Genomic DNA, 22466 nt, shown 5'->3' with positions numbered 1-22466 from the left:
TTTCAACCAATCTGATTGCAGTATTACCACTGAACCCTGTCATATCCAAAACAGGAAGTAAAAACCCGGGACATGTGTATTACTTGTAAATGGTGTAAAGAAAGCAAAATAAATATTGTGAATTACAGATTTGATTAAAAGAAAGAGATAAATGTATCAAATATAAAAGAAAACATACAACATTAATTTTCTTATTTAGGAATAATAGTCCATACAAAGAGCTTTTGAATAGTAAATATCACTTCTCGTGTTGCTGAAAACTCACTTGCTCCCAAGTACACCAAAGTTTTGGGCCGTGGTAATACTTTGACTTAAGTTCTTAGTTCCTGAACGAGCCATGCTCCAAGGCCAGCAACAGCCACAACAATGATATCTACCCGGAAATGTACAAAATTAGCCAGTTTTGACGTGTTCACAAAAAGCCAGTGATTGTGCTGTGAGCCAACTTGATCAGCATCTCATGAACTCTTTTAAAGATTAATTCCCTCCACCACTGCTTCACAGTAGTAGCAGCAGGCATTATCCAAAAAATTACATCATAACAACCTGCATTGACAACAACTTTCAACATGGCCCTTCTACTCCACAAAGGCAAGGGAAGGAGACACATATCTTCATCACCCTCAAAGCCACAAATCACATTGATTTGGAATATTCCTTCATTATTGTTGGGTCAAGAATTTAAAACCTCTTTCCTAGCACCATTGAGTATCCCAAGACATAGACTTTTTCACATGATCAGCTAGTGATCAGTGATAAACCTGTATTGGAAAGCTTGGTGAGGGATGTGGCCAGTTCTGGAGCATAAGGATTCAATGCAACAGTCAAAAGGCTTTCAGGGCCCACAGTCTGTCCATCATCCAGTGCCTTCAGCTGCTGTGTGATATCATGTGGAGTAAGTTGAACTGGGTGAAGATTGACATCTTTGTCCTAATGAGGATGCTGAGATGGAAAATCCAGTTGGCACATTACTTTCAGTTTGCTTCAGTAAATTCTTCAGCCTTGTCTTTGCAATGTTACATTGGTTTCCCTCATCATTGAGAATGAATGTATTTATAGAGTCATAGAGATATACAGCATGGAAACAGACCCTTCGGTTCAACTTGTCTATAATGAACAGATATCCGAAATAAATCTAGTCTCATTTGCCAGCATTTGGTTCTTATCGCTCTAAACTCTTCCTATTTATATACCCATCCAGGTGCCTTTTAAACATTGTATTTGTACCAGCCTCCACCACTTCCTCTGGCAACTCATTCCATCATGAAAAAGTGGCCGTTTAGATCCCTTCTAAATTTTTCCCCTCTCACCTTAAACTTATGCCCTCTAGTTTGGGACTCCCTCACCCCCAGTAAAAGAACTTGTCAATTTACCCTATCCATGTCCTTAATAATTTTAGAAACCTTTCTAAGATCACCCATCAGCCTCCAATGCTCCAGGGAAAATAGTCCCAGCCTACTCAGCCTCTCCATATAGCTCGAACCTTCCAACCCTGGCAACACCCTTGTAAATGTTTTCTGAACCCTTTTGAGTTTCACAACATCTCTTCAATAGTAGGGAAACCAGCATTGCACACAATATTCCAATACTGGCCTAACCAACGACAAAATGACTTCCCCACTCCTATACTCAATGCACTAACTCATAAAGGCAAGCATACCAAACACATTCTTTACTGTCCTATCTTCCTGTGATCCCAGTTTCAAGGAATGATGAATTTGTACTTCAAGGTCACTCTGTTCAGCAACACTCCCCAGAACCTTACCATTAAGTGTAGAAGTCATGGAATCTCTTTCAGAATAAGCATAATGGTAGTGGTAGAATGTGGGGATATGCCAGGCTGTTTGCTTACAGATTGTGGTTGAATGTAATTCTGCTATTGTTAATGGTCCATAGTGCTTTATGGGTGCAAGATCTGTTTAAACATCTCTCATTTCTCTTCTTAGGCTGTCCTCAAGATCAAGGATACCTTTCTTCCACTCTTGTGTGGTTAAAGGTGACTAAAAAGTCTAAAGCTATATCCACAAAGCCATCCACAGCCATCCTGCTGAACCAGGAGTTTGGGAATCTTTGGTTTTCACATGCCCCTTTCACTCTTTGTGGCCGGCCTCAATCCGGGCCTGTCAGGGAAGCTCAAGATGGTTGGTACTTCATAAATGCTTGTTCTTCTGTTTGACTGTTCTTGACTTAAATTTTCACAGGTCAGGTAGGAATATTGCACTTTTTCAGGGAATTTTAAAAGACTTCCTTGAAGAATGCTCTCACCCTTCATGGTAACTACTTATCAAGACAAAGTTCAGAGTATGTTTTGGAAGTCAGGCATGCAGACAGTATGGCCTGCCTAAGGCAACTGATTGACAGTAATCATTGGTTCAGTACTGGGGATGATGGCCTGACAGAGGACACTGATATTGAAATACATATCCAGGATTTCAGGATTTTATTACTAGCAATATTTCTCAAGAGGTTTAATGCGTTTGCTGTACATTGTTCATGTCTCCGATGGATACAGGAGGAATGAAAACATTGTTGTCCTCCAGACCATGAGTTTGGTAATAGGCTTGATGACATTTTCATCAAACACTCTGTTCCTCAGACAAAGGCTGCAATGACACATTGGAGGCAACATTGAATTTCATCCTCAATGTTTGTCCTCACTGACAGGAGGCTCACAGGTTTTGGGAGTTGATCCACATAGTCCAGTGGCCTTGACAGTTGTGTGATGAGACCAAAATGTCCACCATTTCATGCACTATCCCTGTATCGTTGAAGTTTTTAATTTGTCAAACCTATGAATATTAATCTTTGATTAACTCAATGACTCCAGAGTTTTCTAAGTCAGGGAATTCCAATAATTCATGACTCTAGGCCTTACTGTGAGATTCTGTCCACTGATTGTAAGATTCCTCCACCCCAGAAATTTTTACTGCCATATTCAAATCCTCTTGTTATGAATACCATTTGCCTTGATTACTTGATGACCTGTGTGTTAGCTTTCAATGACTCATGAATAAGGAGACCCAGGCTTCTTTGACGCTCAACACTTCTCAGACTCTCACCATTTAAAAAATATCTATTTGTTTCTCCAACTAATCTCCAAGTACTCCACATTGTATTCCATCTGAATTACACACTTCGCTTCTTCAATTTCCCTTGAAGCACCTTTGCAACCTCCTCATAACATAGACTTCCACTTGGATTTCCACAAGGATGCCCGAAGGCATTGTACATTGGTTAGATCAAGTAGAGGGTATGATAATGGATGAATGGACTCTGCACAACAATCAATAGACAGGAGTGTTCCCTCCCTGCCGGAGAACACTTCAGTGGTCCAGGACATTTGACCTCGGACCTTCGGGTGACCATCCTCAGAAAGTGACCAAGCAGAGGCTGATAGCCAAGTTCTGTATCCATGGGGATGGCATTTTCATCAAAAATGTATGTATTTCAATATCAGTGTCCTCTGTCAGGCCATCATCCCCAGTACTGCACCAATGATTACTGTCAATCAGTTGCCTTAGGCAGGCCATACTGTCTGCATGCCTGACTTCCAAAACATACTCTGAACTTTGTCTTGATAAGTAGTTACCATGAAGGGTGAAAGCATTCTTCAACTGGAACCTTGGGTTCATGTCACACTACAGGTGACCCCACTGCAACACACACACACACACACACACTCCTACAGACTCATTCACTCACGCAGATCCTCTCTCATACACAAGCTCTCTCTCATATGCTCACACATATACACCCACACATGCACCCTCTCAGACTTATACCCCTTTACACTCTCACTCACACACATGCACACACAGACACATAAGTCTGCAGGGTGAATTTGTACTTGCAGAATTACATTTCATTTTGCTCAAAAACTACATGAATCCATGTAAGATTCTGTAAATCCGTTTTTTAGAAATAGAATCAGTCTGAACGTTGGGGCACAGACAACCTCATACAGGGTACCTCCCACCTCCGATGTATTATCTGGGGTGACATTGTTCACCTGAGAATGTAACTTTTTAAAAAGTTTTGGGATTTACTTATGAAATAACTGAAACTAACATGGTCATTCTGAAAGATGAGAGACTTAACAAACAATCCAGGTCTTTTTCAATATATAATTTCAGTTGCATCACACTGTAAACCTTTGCTATAAATTCTGTGTCTTATGATCTTATATTCCACAACCACCTGATGAAGCAGCAGCGCTCCAAAAGCTGTTGGACTATAACCTGGTGATGTGTGATTTTTAACCATTTCCCTCGACAATCATTGGCATTATCATCAATGAATTCCTACCATCAACACTCTGGGCTTACTATTAACCAGAAACAGAATTGGATTAATGATTATAAATACTGTAACTACAAGAGCAGGTCAGAATCTGTGTATTTGGTGGTAAGCAATTCATCTTCTCATTCCTCTAATCTTGTCCATCATCTACATGTAACAAATCATGAGTGTGATGGGCTGTTCTCTATCTTCTCTGGATGAGTGTTGCTCCAACAATACTTAAGATCTACATCATTTAGGACAAAACAACCTTCTTGATAAGCACCTGAACATAACACCTATCACTAGAGAATAAGGACTGGGGAACCTAATGGTGCTAAAGGCCCATAAAATTCCTGGACATGATGGACTGCACCTAAGGATTTTGAAACAAGTGACTGCAGAGGGATGTACTGGTAGTAGTCTTGTAGCCTCAGAGAAACTTCAAAGGATTGGGAAACTGCCATTGTAATACTCTTATTCAAAAAGGGAAGGAAACAAACAACAGGTAACTAAGCCAATTAGCTAAATACTTGTCAATGGGAAAATACTGGAGTCTATTAAGAATTAAAGTATGTAATAGCACAGCATTTAGAAATACATCACACAGATTCAGCATGGCTTCATGAAAAGGAAATCATGCCTGACATATTCATAGAATTATTTTAGGAGGTAACAGGCAATAGTGATAAAGGAGAATAATTTACAATTATTTACAATATGTCGTTTATAGATTATATTTTTGTGCGATCTACAAAATTGACAAGAGTTCATTCACTTCCTGTATCTAAGTCAGTAATATATCATAAACATTTGTGACCCCAGCAATGGATCCCTCTAGCACTCCACTCGTTTCAGGTTGCCATCTTGAAAATGCCTCCCAGTTTCATCCTAACTTTCTGTCTTTTATTAATTAACTACACCTCTGTCAAATTAACATATTGCCACCAACACCCACCGACTCTTTTGAATTAGCCTAATATGCTATATCTTATCAAGCATCTTTTGGAAATCCAAAAATATTAAATCCACTGCTTCCCTTTTACAAAAATTCTATAGATTTGTCAGGCATGATTGCTCTTTCATGAAGCCATGCCAAAACTGAATGATCATATTATATATTTCTAAATATTCTTTATAAAGAATGTAATAACAGATGTATAAAGGAAGCCAAGTGGTGAGAGTAAATCAAAGAGTCAATAGAGAGATCTAGACAGACAGTTAGAATATTTTATGGGGAAATATGAGATTATACACTTTAGCAAGAATAGAGGAGCTAAATATTATTTAAATAAAGAAAGACTGCAGAAATCTACAGGACAGAGGGATTTGTGAGTCCTTATCCATGAATCACAAAAAAGCTTATATTCAAGTTCATATTGTATTAGGGAAGGCAAATGTAATGTTGGTCTTTATTACAAATGCAATGGAGTATAAAAATAGGGGAACTCTTACTAAAACTATATCAATCAGACCACAGCTGGAATACTCTGAACAATTTTAGCCCTCTGTCTAAAGACAGACATACCGGCATTGGAGGCAGGCAGAAAAGGGTCCTTTTTTTCATCCCAGGTATGAAGGGGTTTTCTTATAAGATGAGCTGAGTAGCTGGGCCCATACTTTTTGGAATTTAGAAGAATGAAAGGTGACTTTATTGAAATATTTAAGATTTTTAGGGGGCTTGATATGGGCAATGCTCCCTCTTGTGGGAGGGTAGGACCAGAGATCATAATCTCAGTAAGGGATTACTCAATGAGACAGAGATGAAAATAGGTTTCTCTTTTCTGAGGATAATGAATGGGTGGAATTCTTTACCATGAAGAGCTGTCAAAGCTGTGTCATTAAGGATATTTAGAGCTGAGGCATATTTGTAATGGTAATAGAATCAAGGATTACGGGAAAGAAACAGAAAAGTGGAGTTGAGGATTATGAGATCTGCCATGACCTCATTGAATAGGGGACAGACCTGATAGGTTGAAAGACTCACTCGTGCTGCTATGTCTTATGTCTTGTGATGCTGTATCTGCTGACCTTGTAGTTCTAGCTGGTAGAGGCCAAAACCTTTGGAAGGTGCTATTGAAAGAGCCTAGTCTACTGCATTGCATCTTGTACAACTTGGTGTCACTGTGTGTTGGCAGTGGAAGGAGAGAGTGAAATTAGCAGATGAGCTGCAGATCAAGCAAGTTACCTTGTCCTGGAAAATGTGTTTTGATCAGATTAGTTTCCCAGAAACAAAGAAAGTCTTTGATATTCAGAGTAAATAACATTTTGAAATTGAGCCACGTAGGAAGTGAAAATGTTTAAATTAGCTACAAATGAACCCTAAGTAGAAGAGAACATTTTGTATCATGCCTCAAAATGCTTTCGCAACAGCATTTGTATTACAGTAATCCAAAGTGTTGTTCAAAGTCTACAGTTGAGATTCACAAAACCTGCCTACATTTGGTTGCTGCCATGACAACTATCCAGAGGGAAAAGCCAGTTCAGCCACTAGTTTACATTTTTGAGACATAACTGCTTTGGCTGAGACCTAATAGACATATAAGATTTCTCTTTTGAAAAATATAAATTAGACATATATGAGCATATTCATCGATTCCAGGTAAAATGGTTTAGAATTACTGTATGGTGGAAAACTGATTTCAAAATATTTACCATGGTCAATTAATTAAAATTATATGTAGAAGTTTTTTCCTCAAGCATGAGATGCTATGGTTGCTTATGGGTAAGGAATGCAAATTCAAATGTAGAGTATTCCCAGGAAATCTTTTGTAAGCCGAAAATGGCATAATGCTAAGGTGCATGATTTACATGGGAAACATGTTGCCACTTTTCATAAAAGCGAAAATCCTCTTCGGATTTGCGAAAACAGGCACTAATGTAGGTCTTTCGTAAAGTGGCTTTAAAGCAAATGTTTGAAAAGCGGGGGATGCCCATAAGGGGAACAGCAGTAAAAGGTGGTAAAGTGGTAACTTTAACCCTCGCCTGTCAGTGGAAACCAAGATGCCAGGCAATTTTAAAAAAAGTCACACATGGAACTTGCCCACCTTCTCTTGATAAGGTCCACCACAGAAGGTTGGATAGCACAATTCAGCACACAGAATATGAAACAGCATACTGGCATGGATTAAGGATTTGGCTAACAGACTTAAAATAGATAATAGGAATAGGCTGTTATTTTCCAAGAAGAACCAGGAGAAACTGTTTAACAGCAGGGTCTTTATTAACGAGATGTTTTCTCCATTAAGGAGTTGTTTCCTACCCAAATTACATCATCGTTATGTCATATGACTGGACTCTTAAAGTGGCAGTCCACCATACTTACACAAATATACAAAATCCATTCCCTTTTACATCAGAGGCTCCTGCAATGAAAACATTCACAATATTTACAATCAAGTATACAACAGGCAACAGGTAACAGGTAAGATGTTGTGGAGGTCATCAATTCCTGTGTCTGTTTATTTTTCCTGTTGACATTAACCTCTGGTGGTTTAGGTGCAATGGGAACATACTCTATCATTGTCTTTTCCTGAATATTCAGACATTTACATAATGTCTTGGCATTATCCATTAAGATACCGTCTCCCTCAGATGTTCCAGTTATTGTTCTGTCCTCAGGTATATATTCAGATTCACTTGACATTTTTGGAAAATGCAGTATTTTCTTGCCATTTTATTATTGTTTAATGGGAAGGACTGAGTGCCACAATGTAACATGAAGATTTTAGAGCTACTTCCCATTAAAACAAAATGAATAACCCGACACTCATCCAGTTAAACATTACCTGTCAAATTTTCACCTATTCACCTAACTTATTCCTATTGATTTGTAAATTTCTTATTTATCATTTGTTCATTGCAACTTACTTTTCCAGCTATTTTAGTGTCATCTGCAAATTTTGTGATTGTGATCTGCTGGTTGAAGTCACACCTGGTGCAAAGGAAAGGTGATTGGGGCTGTTGCAGGCCAATTATTTCTGTCCCAGGATATCTCTGCAGGAACACCTCAGCATAGTGTCTAAGATTCAACCATATTCAACTACTTCAACAATGACCGTCCTACTATCTAAAGTTCAGAGTTAGGATGTTAACTGATGGTCGCACAATATTTAGCACTATTCATAAATCCTCAGATACTGAAGCAATCTGTGTCCATTTACAGCAAGACCGCAACAACATTCAGGCTTGGCTTGATAAGTGGCATGTAACTTTTGTGTCACATAACTGTCGTGCCCAACTTAAAAAAGTGAGACTTTATTGCTGGAACAGCACAGCAGGTCAGGCAGCATCCAGGGAACAGGAGATTCGACGTTTCGGGCACAGGCCCTTCTTCAGGCCTGTGCCCGAAACGTCGAATCTCCTGTTCCCTGGATGCTGCCTGACCTGCTGTGCTGTTCCAGCAATAAAGTTTCAACTTTGATCTCCAGCATCTGCAGACCTCACTTTCTCCTTAAAAAAGTGAGAATCTAACCAGCTCCCCTTGATATTCAATGACATTCTCATTGTGAATTCACATTGTGAATTCAATGTGGTGTTTTCATAAGGATATAAGAGTAAGTCATAGGCAAGGAATTCTGTGGCAAGGAACTCACCTCCTGACCCCAAATGTATCTACATCTCCAAGACACTGCAGTGTAATGGAGCAATCTTCACTTGTCTGAAAAATGCAGCTCCAAGAACACTCATGATGTTTGACACTATTCATGACAAAACAGCTGCTTGATTGGCAGTCTGTCCACCACTTTACCCTCAAATATTGATGCACAGCCAGCAGTATAGACTATCAATAAGACATGTTGCAGAGGCACTCCTAGGTATTTTCAAAAACACACACCTTATACTAACTGCAAGGACATGGGCTGAAGAGGAACATCGCCATCTTCATATTCCCCACCAAAGTCACACATCATCTTTCTTGGAACTATATTCCTTTGTCTTCACTTTCACTGGAATAAAACCTTGGAATTCCCATCTTAACAGCTTGTGGCTAGACATACATCACACAGATTGCAGTGGTTCAAGAATTTGGCAATCACAATCTTCTCAAGGGCAATAACTGTTGACTGAGTAAGCCATGCCCATATCCTCTAAAATGCAAAAACAAATTGAAAAGTGTTCCTGAACATTAATATACTTCATTCAATGAACATATTTTCAAAAGTCTAACATATACATTATTTTTTTTTCTTTATTTATTCACAGGTTGAGGGCATCATTGGCTAGGCAGCATTTATTGCCCTTCCCTAATTGAGTTAAGAGTCAACCACATTGATGTGAGTTTGGAGTCACATGTAGGCCAGGCCAGGTAAGGATAATAGTTTCCTTCCCTAAAGGACATTAGTGAACCAGATGGGATTTTCCAGTAATCGACTCAGGGTCATCATTAGATTCTTAATTCCAAATTATTGAATTCAAATTACACCATCTGCCGTGACAGGATTCAAACCTAGGTTCAGGAAACGTTATCTGGGTTTCTGAATGAACAGTCTTGCAATAATCCCACTAGGCCATTGCCTTCCCAGTGTGATATGTCACAGAGTGAATAATCATTTGTAATCCATTATTTCAATAATCATTTAAACTATATACATAATCTCATCAAGGAATATTATCAAAAGTCTCATAACCTAGGCTAAAATCTGTGCATATGGGTAGAATCTTATAAGAACCTGACAAACATGGACTCTGGTATGATGTGTGGCAGAATAACACAACAACTGCACTGAGGCCTATCTCAACGTTGAGATAATCTCAATTCATCTTTTATGCTTTTCACAAGTGTCGGGGTGAAATTCTCACAAAGCAGCAGTGAGATACGAACAGATAGCCATTATTGCCTGTTAAATGTCTTGTTGATGCCACAAACAATTTCATTAATATTCAGACTCCCATCTTACCAAACTCATCAAAGCATACTAAATATCAGGTAAGCTTGACAGAGAAACCAAAGTGAGCACCTGGAAGATTCAGCTTACTCACGCTCTGAATAACCTCCATGGCTGCTTCATGGGCACCAGCCACGAACACCTCACATCCACAGACAGTGACACCTGAGAATCTAAGATTCACTTACAGCTCAGTTCTTGCTTTAATGCTGTGTCACAGGATGAACTGGCCATTTTCATGATAATGCCGCAGCAAGGATAATTTGTGCTCAGTGACATACACTTAGCTCATGTACACAGAATGGACCAGGCTGTATCTCTGGTCTCTTATCTCACAGTCAAAGCATTATCATTCTGAACCTACCTGGATGACCATGACATCAATGCCTTGGCTTGCCTTTTTGCACTTTACCCCCTGAGCTAGAGATAACAATCTCATATTGCTGCTGGCTTGCCTTGCTGTTTAGAGCTGACACAAAAGCAAGAATCTTGTCAGTGTTGTCAGTGGTCCTTAATGAAGTCAAGCCTTTGTTCAGGAGGTTCTGGTAAAATAAGTCCAGGAGTTGGTCGTCTAGATCAGAGTCAGAATCCTCTCCAAAAAAAGGGTGAGGAGCCGAATGACAGACCGCACACTACCCATATTGACTCTTTGAGCCCTACTGTGAACTATTTTTTTTCTCCTGGAATGAGAGAGAGGCAGGTAATGACAGGAGATAAAAGTGGTGGCATAGCTATTACTTTTGGTAAATGTTGGGACATATCCTGAGTGAATGATTAGGCAACACAGAGGACATGTAAGGTTAATGTTGTTGGGGATTGAGGTAGGTGAGGGAGACTAAGGGAAAATGTTGCAAGCAATAGTGAGACTGGTAGAGTGTCAGCCTTGGGATGTAGGGACAGAACATTGCTACAGTGAGTGTGAGGTATCGGGGAAAAGATGGCAGATCTTAACCTGGCAGCGTGACAATGGATATTGACCATCTTCCTATATCACTGGTCATTTTGCCAAACAGCTGAGACTGCACTAACTCAGATTGCAACCTCAGAAAAGGCTGACACAATCTGATGTGTGGCCCCTTTGATTGTTGTGGGGCAGGAGGTTCTGTATCAGCCCTACAGCCTGCGAGGGGCTCAAAGACCTGAAACACAAAGTAAGGCTCTGAATTCCCCAATTTGCCATATCTGAGGTAAATGTGAGGAACAATGAAGGGCAGCTCAGAACTGATAGTGCCTGTCCAGGTGCATAACAGGCTTTAAAAGTGATACAGTTGCTATGGATGCTGGTGAGTTCTGGGATATATGTGGAGTGACGAGTTGTCCCCAGAAGGACATGTGGCAAGATGGGGTGGAAATTAGAAATGAGAGACATCATAGGACATAGTTGATAATTAATGAGGCAACTTTGGTGAGAAAGGGTGTGAGAAGTTGCTAGGCTGGATAGGGCTATATATGTGCTGGTCATGCAACTCAGAAACTTTAAAAAAATACTTTCAATTACCACCATCTACTATAATCATCAGCGACTTGAAGAGTTCTCATGACACTGAATTACATCCAAAAATATGAAATATCTCTGCTCCCAGATGTCAAACTGTTAAGTGTATACATATTTATGTTTTTAATACTATAAATGATTCTGTAAGGATCACACTTAATTTCACATTTTAGTACAACACTTCAGACATCACACATCAGATATCAAACTTTTTGCACACCTTCTGACTTACTGTCCCAACAAACAGCCCCAGGGCAGGAACAACATGGATTACAGTTCTCTCCATTTCTATTCAATATATAGTCCCAGAATTGTTATGCAAATTAGTTTGCATGCATACATAAAAATAAAACAAAAAAAAAATAAAAATAGATGACAATGAATATAAATTCTTTGTTACATTTCAGCATTCAGATGTTTTCCTTTTATACTGTGCATGGTGTGTAATCAATATAAAACTGACAATTTTTTAACTGATATTATAGGAATGGCATATGGATGTTAGTCTATTTTTGTGAAGTGCTTTGAAAATTAAGTAGGTCAGTCTTTCTGGAAACATGATTTTAAAGCCACTAAGAGCCTCCTGGAATGTTAATGGAAGTTTGAAGGGAGACTTGATTATGGTTAGAAGCAAATATAGTCTCTCCTAGAAAAAGGAGCTTGTTTAAAGCAGTTAAGGAATAAGTTACTTTAGTGAAAGCCTGTAGTTTGGTTACAACATTGCAGGCTATTAAAAGGCTGAGCAAGTCTGTGCTCTTCTTTTGAGTGGTCAAGGGAAAAGACCTTACAGCTGACAGGGCTGTAACCGAAAAGAAGCAGCTCGGTCAAGCCTGTGGATTAGGCAGAGAAGGAATTTCTCTGGATTTTTGAGTAATTATAATATGATGGTGTTGGGGAGTAGATGGATTTGAAATCTTTCAACCTGTATTAAATGTAGGTAGCATGGTTTATTTTATTTTTATTTATTTTGTTTAAAAAACTTACTCTGTGTCTTGTTGTTAAAATCAAGTTTGCAGTCTTATCTGCTTATGTTTCAGTGAAAGGCCATCACATGAAGTTAAAAGAAAACAAATTATGATGTATCAAACCATAGTTCTGATGTGTCTAGTAATAATATCAGCTAAAACAATTTTTTCATGGGATGTGGGCATTATTGTCTGAGCCAACATTTATTATCCATCCCCAGTTGTCCTTGAGGAAGTGATGGTGAGCTGCTTTCATGATCCCCTACAGACCATGTGGCATAGATGCAAACACAGTACTGTTGAGAAGGAATTCTAGGAATTTGACCCAGAAGCAGACAATAATGATATATTTCCATGACAGGATGGTATGAAGCTTGAAGGGGAACTTACAAGTGGTGTTATTCCCTTGCGTATCTTGTTTTCACATATGGTAGAGGTTGCAGGGTTTGGAGTATGCTGTCTATTCATCATCTACAAGGCACAAGTTAGGAGTGTGATGGAGTACTCCCCACGTGCCTGGATGAATGCAGCTGCATCAACATTCAAGAAGCTTGACACCATCCAGGAGAAAGCAGCCTGTCTGATTGGGACCATATCCACTCATTTTACCACCAACGCTCAGTAGCAGCAGTGTTACTACTATCTACAAGATGCACTGCGGAAATTCACCAAAGATCCTTGGACAAGACCTTCCAAATCCATGACCACTTCCATCTCAAAGGACAAGGGCAGCAGTTATGGGAAAACCATCACCAAATGGTGTTCCTGCAAGTTCCCCTCTAAGCCATTCACCATCTGACTTGGAAATATATCACTGTTCCTTCACTGTCGCTGGATCAACATCCTGAAATTATCTCCCTAAGGGTATTGTGTGTCCACCTATGTACATGGACTATAGTGGTTCAAGAAGGCAGTTTACCACCACTGGACACAGGCAATGAATGCTGGCCAGCCAGCAATGCCCACATCCTACAAGTTAATTAAAAAACCACCAATAATTTTTCATTCCCTCAGTAATCAAGAATCTATTCACCACTATCTTAAAAAGATTAAAATATGTTGCATCCACTGCCTTTGAGGAAGAGTCACAATCCTCTGAAAGAAGTCGTTTCCTCACCTCTGACGTAAATAGCAATCAATTATTTTTAAATTACAAACCTTACATCTAGATTGTCCTTCCAGAGAAAATATCTTTTCAATAATCTATTCAGTCAAGTCTACTCAGTATCTTACATATTTCAATTAAATTACCTCTGACTCTTTTAAACTCCAGAGAATACAGGCCTAGCTTGTCTAGCCTTTCCTCGTAAGTCAATTCACACATTCCAGGTTTTAGTCCAATAAACTTGCTCTAAACTGCTTTTAACACGTTAACATTCTTCCGTAAGTACGGTGACACGTACTCCAGTTACAGTCTCACCCAATGCCCTGTATAACTGACGCATAACCTCCTTACTCTTGCATTCAATTTTCCTCACAGTAAAACATAATATTCTATTAGTTTTCCTAATTATTTGCTGCACCTGCATGTTAACCTTCAGCGATTCATGTACTAGGACACTCAGATCTCTCTGTGTCTTAGAGCTTTGCCACATCTCTTTATATAAAATGTTTATATTTTATTCTTTCTGCCAAAATGGGCAATTCCCCACTTTCCTAAATTATATGCCATTTGCCAGATCTTTGCCCACTCACCTAATATAACTGTACCTTTTCTTAGGCTACTTATGTCCCCTTCACAACTCACTTTCCTACCTATCTTTGTGTCATCAGCAAAGTTAGCTACCAAATTATGATTCCTTCATACAAATTATTTATGTAAATTATAAAGAGCTAAGGCTCCAGCACAGTCCCCAGTGGCTTACGAAAGAGAACCTTTGTTCCTACTCTCTGCTTCCTGTCAGACAGCTAATCTTTCCTCCATGTCAATATTTTACTCCAAAATACCATGAGTTTTATTTTCCGCAATAACCTTTGATCTAATCAAAAGTTGTAGAGTATCTTCAATGGGTACACACTGCTACCACTACGAGTCATCAGTAGAGGGAGTGGACGTTTAAAGTGGGCTTGAGTATAATTGGTGTTCAACTCTTGCGAGTGGAGATTATTCTTCACACAGTGGACTTGTGCCTTCTAGACATTAGGATAGTTTTGGGAAGTCACTACATGGAGAATATTTGCTGCAGAATTCCCAACCTCTGACCTGATTTACTTTATTTTTCAATAGGATATGGTCATCAGTAGCAAGGCCAGCATTTGTTGTTCATCCCTAATTGCCCTTGAACTGACTGGTTTCCTAGACTATTTAAATATTATTTAAGAGTCAATAACATTGCTTTGAGTCTGGAATCACATGCAGACCAAACAAGATAAGGATGGTAGATTATCTTCCCCAAAGAACCAGATGGATTGTGACAGCAATGAATGGTAAGTTTCATAGTCACCATTATTTATACCTTCTTTCTCTTACAGCCACAGTATTTATCTGGATGGTCCAATTCAGTTTCCTCTGGTAACACCCAGGGTGTTAATGTTGGGGTATTCCGCAATGTGATGTCATTGAATTTTAAAGGGAGATCATTGGATTCTCTATTTTTGGCAAAAGTCATTGCCTGAGAGTTTCAATAAGCCTGAGTGTTATTCAGATTTCCCTGCTTATGGACACAGGCTATTTCAGAATCTAAGGAATTGTAAATGCTGATGAACATTATGCAGTCACCAATGAACATTCATGCTTTTGACACATATGATAGAGGAAACATTTCATTAAGCAGCTGAAAATGGTTTAGCCTATTTTACCTTGAGTAACTCCTGCATTGATATTTAGGGATTGAAATGATTAATCCCTAACAATCACAACCAGCTGATCTTGGTTGAGTGCATTCATCTTTATAAAAGGCTGATGAAGCAACAGGTACTAAGGCATGGCAGTAGTATGCCTTATATACATTCAGCCTTATACTACAATCAGATAGATGAGGTGACAGTACGAACTTAACATTCCGCCTCCCTCCACATCAAAAATCACAATTCACTGCCATCCTTCCCTTCCTCTCTTGAAGGACAGTTGGCATACAATAGGAAGATCAGAATAATACTAAAAAGATCCGAGTACAACAACATCTCTTGAAATTTAAAGAAGAGATCATTCTTCACATCATGCTGCTGGCTGCGGCAGTCCTCATGTTGTCTAATGACTTTCAAAACATTCAGTCAGGTTCCCTTGCATTTCCTGTCCCTTTCCAAATTGTAGTTCATCCTCACCCTGGCATATGACATAATAAGCGTGCTTCAGAGAGTGTGATCATGGACTTGTTTGCTCTCTCTATCCACTGGCTTATCACAACCATTCCTTTCTGATTTCCTGTTTTCAGACCCCCAAGCATGCCCAGACATTGCTGCATCAGGAAGGGGAACAGAGAGCAATATCAATGATGAACAGGCTCTATCACCTCATCGAACATTCACAGGCACCAGTTCAAATACTGCCATTGCACTTTACACAGAGGTTAGTGTAAAGTCGAGAACAGAACTTGCTAAGATTGTAAGCACAAATGAGTAGCATCTGGCCAGAGGTTTAGGTAGTTAATTTGCTAGCTCAATAGAGAACTCGGGCATAGGTGAATTCTGCCAAGGAACTTAGGTGCACACCTCAAAAGGGGTGCTCAAGAGGATGCTTACCAAGATGTTGCATGTTTTAGCTTTCCTCCAACCTCTTATCACTGTTGAGAAGCATGAAAAGAGTGGGAATCCACGCTAACAGATAATCATACAGAGGTTTCTGTCCTGTGTAGCCTCTGCTCCATCACCCTGCCATGATGTAGATCCAGAGTCCCTGTACCAAGTGTGGCTAGATCAACAAATCTGCTCTCCATGGTGAGGATGCAGAAATACTCTCTGTCACAGCAAGGAATCCACCAAAACACTTCCAAAACCATTCTACTGTGTTTTCAGAAACGTTGTGATAACAGGTAGCACTTGCTGGTGCCCCTTTAAATAATATTAGTGCTGAGCCTCAATTTCAGATGTATGCTTTATCTTTGGTGAGTGTCAAGCAAACTAGTTAAATGAACCCAGGTGGCCCAAATTTGGAAAATGGATGTAACAGCAGCCAGTAAGGCCACCTAACTCCATGACTGAACCTTTTGAGAAGCTTATAATGCATGCTGGGTATGCCTATGTGACACCCTCCTCAACTGCTTCAAAGGCTCCACTGAAAACAGCTGGCAGTTGAATGTACTCCTCCAGGAGAACTGTGAGTGACTGTACACAGCCTCTACTGGTGCTGGACACCTCAATACTGATCCCATCATGTTTAAGTTGAGCATTGATAATTCATCTTAAGGACAATGAAATGGTTTTATAACAGTCAATGCATGCTTACAATGTTTCCATAGTATCGAAACTGATCTTTTTAATAATTGAAATTTAGGAAGAACGAGACTTTACAGCATGATTTATCAATTGGAACAGACTGACGAAGTTTGGTGACACACAATTTGCATCCACTTACATTAATAAATACTGACCCTGACCTTAATTTCTGAGTTATTCTAATGAGAAATTTAGAGTAAGACCCAGGTGTTGAAAATATCTCAGATTGACATTTATCTGTACAGGCATTGAAAATGACCTGCTGGTGCACAAGTTAAAGCCCAACAGCAGCTTGAACAGTCATATATCATTACCAAAGAAATGGTTTGTGAATCCTGTGTCTACTGTCAAGTAGAAGGGTATGTGCCTGCTACAAATTCAGGACAATTATCAATATCTCTTCCCTCCCAGTCTATTATAACAACAAAGGAAATGGTGTTCTCCCATTCCTCATGTGGCACATCTTGTTGAGGTGATAGGCCCCTGGGCAGCTTTGGAATAATGCAATAATTCAAGCTTCTATGCTTGCAGAAGCTCCTTTTAGCATGTTCAAAACTATCCCTAAATAAATCAAGTAAGTATTTAAATCAATTTCTGCGCTTCCTCACTCACATTTTAGTTGACTGTCCACATTCTGATTTAAAAAATGAATGTACCAGCAACTGACAGAAGCACCCATAGAGAATACACAGATAGTGAGTTTACACAAAAAGATGATGCTTATTTAAGGAAAAATAAATCAAAAATAGCAAAAATGGAGAGGGTGATGTCATTACACAGGAGTGGCTATAAACATAGATTCCAAAACTTGTGAGAATGTAGGAATATGAAGAAATAAAGTTGAGCAATCCCATAATAACAAAATTTAAATTGAATAATTTTTAAATTCAGTTATTCCTATTAGGTAAACACATGAAAGGGAAGCATTTTAGCAAACTACTGCAGAATTATTATTACTAACAAAAGCATCAGCTGTTTTGCCTGAAGACTGCTTAATTGTTTAGATACTCTATCCTACTGTAAACTATGCAAAGTGACATCCATTTGTAATTTCATAGTTATGCGATCATGAGAAACTCTTAGCTGTCCTTCTGTCTGAAGGAGAAAAGTACAGAAGTAAGCATGTGACTGATTTGGGAGGAATTGATTGGCATGCAAGACAAAACAGACTCAAAGTTCAGTAAGAACTGATGAAGCTTGATATACATAAGGCTGACTTTTAACGATGGATGTTAGAATATTCTCAGAGCGAGACTGGGCATGCTGAAATGCTAGCAAGGTCATGCATTTAGAACCTTTTCGGCATTAACCTTTGTTAGGTTTTGTCTTACACTCTGTTTAGTATACTATTGATGTACATTTGTATTTAACATTTTGACTACTTACTTTGACCTTTTAATAAAATTGTTATAATTTAGTACAAAATTCTCTGTAGTCTCTTGATATTGCAAATCAAATTTAATATACTTGACTTACAATAGACACACAGCAAGATCACACAACCAGTCATAAATAAAATCAATACTCCTTTATAACTTTGGCAATGTTACACAAGGGAAGAATATTACAGCATTTATAGAATTTATGTTCATTTTAAAATAGCACCATAGAAACCTTAGCATCTCGGGACTTTTTGTAACATCTCACCTGTCAATTTAGAAAATTTTCAGTCGTGAAGTATTTTCTCAGTGAGTGTCTGTCTCAAATTTGTGCTCATGTCACAATGAGCAAATTAGTTATTGGACTAAAAACTTAAAATGTACATAATGCTCAACTTGTAAAAGCTTTATCATGAGATATTCAATTAATTATGATTCTAATACCTGTTGCTGTTGACGCAAATCCAGACGCATTCTCTTAGCTGCATTTTTGCTTTCGCTCTCACAAGCTGTGGCCAAGATATTCTCTGCAACTGCAGATGTGAGATGTGAAGGGATGGGACGTGACTGAAGAAAAAAATACGAACAAAATATTATATCAGCCTTTAAATAGAGATAAGCAAAAACATACATATTTAATTATGGTGTATTTAAAAACTGTTATCATAAACCCACAACACACTTGATTGCTCCAATATTCTATAAATCAGAAATGAAAATTACAAATCATAATTAGAAATGTAGCAGGGCGGCCACAACTGGCAATGCCACAGAAATCCATTAAAACTGAGCTGTTTTGCTTTTCTGTCAACAGAATTCAGTCCACTTCATTAGCCTGCCGTCATATTTCTAAAGAAAGTGGCATCTTCTGGATACTTGTGCTGCAAATCAATTGCTGAGTTACTACCTTGCGTTAAACTCAATTGCCATGTACTACCTAAAATATATGGAATCATTCCTGCACCATAAGAAAATATTTTGGGGAGTCTGCAATTCTTCATGGATTATAATGCTGTATTCTTTTTCAGACCCTTGTTTCAAAAATATTACAGAGAAGAAACAAAAACAGCTATTCTGTATTATAGGTAAGCTACTACAATTATGTTTGCATGCAAATACAAATGTATGAAAATTAAAGTCGTAATGTGAAAGGACTGATTATGAAGAAATCTCAAGACGAAATGGCAATTAATACAAGTACAATTGGGTCTGCGGTTACTTGGTGAAACATTGCTAGTGAAAACACAGTCCATGAATTTTTCACTATTTTCATCTGATTTCCAGTGTTAGTTTTCTCTGAAGATTGAGAGCATTAAAATATATCATAGTGAAACTAGAAACAATTGTAACCTGTAATATACATCATTTATTCACTTATAGAACATGTAAAAAATAGATGGCACAATAATTTAACAAGTTATTTGACAAGGGCATATGAGCACATTCTTGATAGTAAATTGTTATAACTGACAGTTGTTATTGTAACAATGATGTGACATTGTCCATTAGTGCACTATAAGCTATATTGATGATAAATTAGGTTGACAAAAAGAAAATGCTCTCAATAATTGTCTAAACAACTTAATTTTGAATCAATGCTTTTAATTTCTAAGGATCCTATATTGGAACATCGGGATTATTAGACAAAAAATTAAATTCATTCTAGTTTGGTACCTGCCATCCTGGCAGAAACAGTGATAAATATATTGTAACAAAATGCAGAATTTGACTGACTTGAAAATAATAACAAAGTTCAGATTCACAGAACAACATATCTCATTGTAAATGAGATGCCGAGCACAGATTCAATTCCCAAACTCCCAAAGATTTGTGGGTGGCACGGTGGCAGTGGGAGGCACAGTGGCACAGTGGTTAGCACTGCTGCCTCACAGCGCCAGAGACCCAGATTCAATTCCCGCCTCAGGAGACTGACTGTGTGGAGTTTGCACGTTCTCCCCGTGTCTGCGTGGGTTTCCTCCAAGTGCTTCGGTTTCCTCCCACAGTCCAAAAATGTGCGGGTTAGGTGAATTGGCCATGCTAAATTACCCATAGTGTTAGGTGAAGGGGTAAATGTAGGGGAATGGGTCTGGGTGGGTTGCGCTTCGGCGGGTCAGTGTGGACTTGTTGGGCCGAAGGACCTGTTTCCACACTGTAAGTAATCTAATCATAGTCCAAAAGTAGCTACTGTATATTCAAACTTCCATAAAACATACCTGGATGGAATTTAAAATATATTTCAATTACATGGAATTAAATGTATCATTAGTACAAATGACTTGGCACAAAGATAAAATAAGCTGAAAATGAAGAAGTTAATGTTTGCAAGAAAAGGGGCTTTTAGTTTATAATGTAAGTGGGAACAAGATAAACATCTCCAAGTAACACTGAACATAAACTTTTACGAAAGCATTTATATTGGCCCAGAGTTGCCAGTATTGTAATGATGGATTAGTCAGCTCTGATAAGTCTGGCTTTATTTCTTTTTGTTTTTTCTGTTATGGTTTGGTACAACTGAATTGTTTGCTTTACCATTTCAGAGGGTATTTAAGAGTCAATGACATTACTGCTTGTCTGCAGTCAGATGTAAGCCAGACCAGGTAAGGATGGATAATTTCCTTCTCTAAAAGGTTTCGTGAACTGATGTGTTTTTAAGATAATTGATGATAATTTTATTGTCACCGTTACTGGAAATTGCTTTCAAATCCAAAGTTAGTAGGTTAAATTTAAATTCAATCAGCAAACAAGATGGGATCTGTACCTGTCTCCCCAGAGGGCACATGATTACAATGCACTGCCTCTCCTCAAATTTTTTTTTAGCAGGTTTACTTTTAAGTACAGCTTGACGCTTTTCTGATACCCTCTCTGCTGTTAATCACTTTTAACTCAAGTTCTTTATCTCTGATTAACAGCTGGGGTAAACATCCATATAAATTTTGGGCACTTGGCCAATGTCTCCAGTGATAGGTTCAGTGGCCAAGACATCCATGAAACAGTTCAGCTGTGTAATTCTGCCCACTGGAAGCTTGACATTTCCCTACAAATTAGAATCTCTAGTGTGGAAACAGGCCCTTTGGCCCAACAAGTCCACAGTGACCCACTGAAGAGTAAGCTACCCAGACCCATTCTCTTATCCTATATTTATCCCTGAGTAATGCACCTAACCTACACATCCCTGAAGATTATGGACAATTTACTGAGGCCAATTCACCTAACCTGCACATCTCTGAATTGTTGGAGGAAACCAGACCACCTGGAGGAAACCCATGCAGACATAAGGAGAACGTGCAAACTCCACACAGTCACCTGAGGCTAGAATCGAACCTGGGTTCTCGGCACTGTGAGGCACTGTGCCATGGATTGGAACCATCCATCTTCCTCAGGGTCCAGACATGCAACTTTAATGAACACCTGAACATTCACCACTTGGTCATTACAATCCCCACACTGAATCAGCATTATCAAACACGTATACAAATACATATACTTCACACTGTGATTCCTGGCTGTACATACAATCGCCTTTGCTGTTATTTATGTGTCACAAACAAAGGAAGATCAGTGCTGCAGACTTTACCTCGATTTGACACTATTTAATCATTGCACAAATGCAGAATATAGAGTATAAAATAGTTTAAAACAATTGTTGATTTATGTGAAGCAGTATTAAAATGCCTGAGAAGGCCACATCCTGTAAATCTTTCCTTATTTAGGGTACTATAACCACTGAAAAGCACTGCGGTAATCCATGGAACCATCTTCTGAATTTTTAATGATACAAAACAGTTGAAAGAATAGCTGGAAATGTGTTGCTGGAAAAGCGCAGCAGGTCAGGCAGCATCCAGGGAACAGGAGAATCGACGTTTCGGGCATAAGCCCTTCTTCAGGAATTCCTGAAGAAGGGCTTATGCCCGAAACGTCGATTCTCCTGTTCCCTGGATGCTGCCTGACCTGCTGCGCTTTTCCAGCAACACATTTCCAGCTCTGATCTCCAGCATCTGCAGACCTCACTTTCTCCAGTTGAAAGAATAGGCCAGTCTTTTCTCATGTTGAAAGTGTCACTAGCATTGTTATGCCAGTAAGTGGAGCT

The 22466-nt window shown here is 38.9% G+C and overlaps 1 protein-coding gene and 1 long non-coding RNA gene across 4 annotated transcripts in view; one reads left to right on the top strand and one right to left on the bottom strand.

Annotated features, from left to right (window-relative positions):
* LOC122549071 (nucleolar protein 4-like) overlaps positions 1 to 22466 on the bottom strand; it is a 349310-nt gene that overhangs the window by 6220 nt on the left and 320624 nt on the right. For all 3 annotated transcript variants that reach the window (XM_043688281.2, XM_043688280.2, XM_043688282.2), the window contains one exon: positions 18824 to 18946. In XM_043688281.2, the coding sequence (XP_043544216.1) occupies positions 18824 to 18946 (123 nt within the window). The remainder of the gene's footprint in view (positions 1 to 18823; positions 18947 to 22466) is intronic.
* Positions 1 to 22466, top strand: part of LOC148150178 (uncharacterized) — a 77882-nt gene that overhangs the window by 15733 nt on the left and 39683 nt on the right. Inside the window, exons 2-3 of the long non-coding RNA XR_015756997.1 lie at positions 19408 to 19464; positions 20917 to 20976. This is a non-coding gene — a long non-coding RNA (uncharacterized LOC148150178). The remainder of the gene's footprint in view (positions 1 to 19407; positions 19465 to 20916; positions 20977 to 22466) is intronic.

This window comes from Chiloscyllium plagiosum, unplaced genomic scaffold, assembly GCF_037043375.1.
Source record: "Chiloscyllium plagiosum isolate Xiang-an unplaced genomic scaffold, Cpla_swu_hap1 HiC_scaffold_4, whole genome shotgun sequence".
NCBI classification, from domain to species: Eukaryota; Metazoa; Chordata; class Chondrichthyes; order Orectolobiformes; family Hemiscylliidae; genus Chiloscyllium; species Chiloscyllium plagiosum.
Note: the sequence above shows the minus strand (reverse complement) of the source record. Positions and strands in the feature narration are given on the sequence as shown.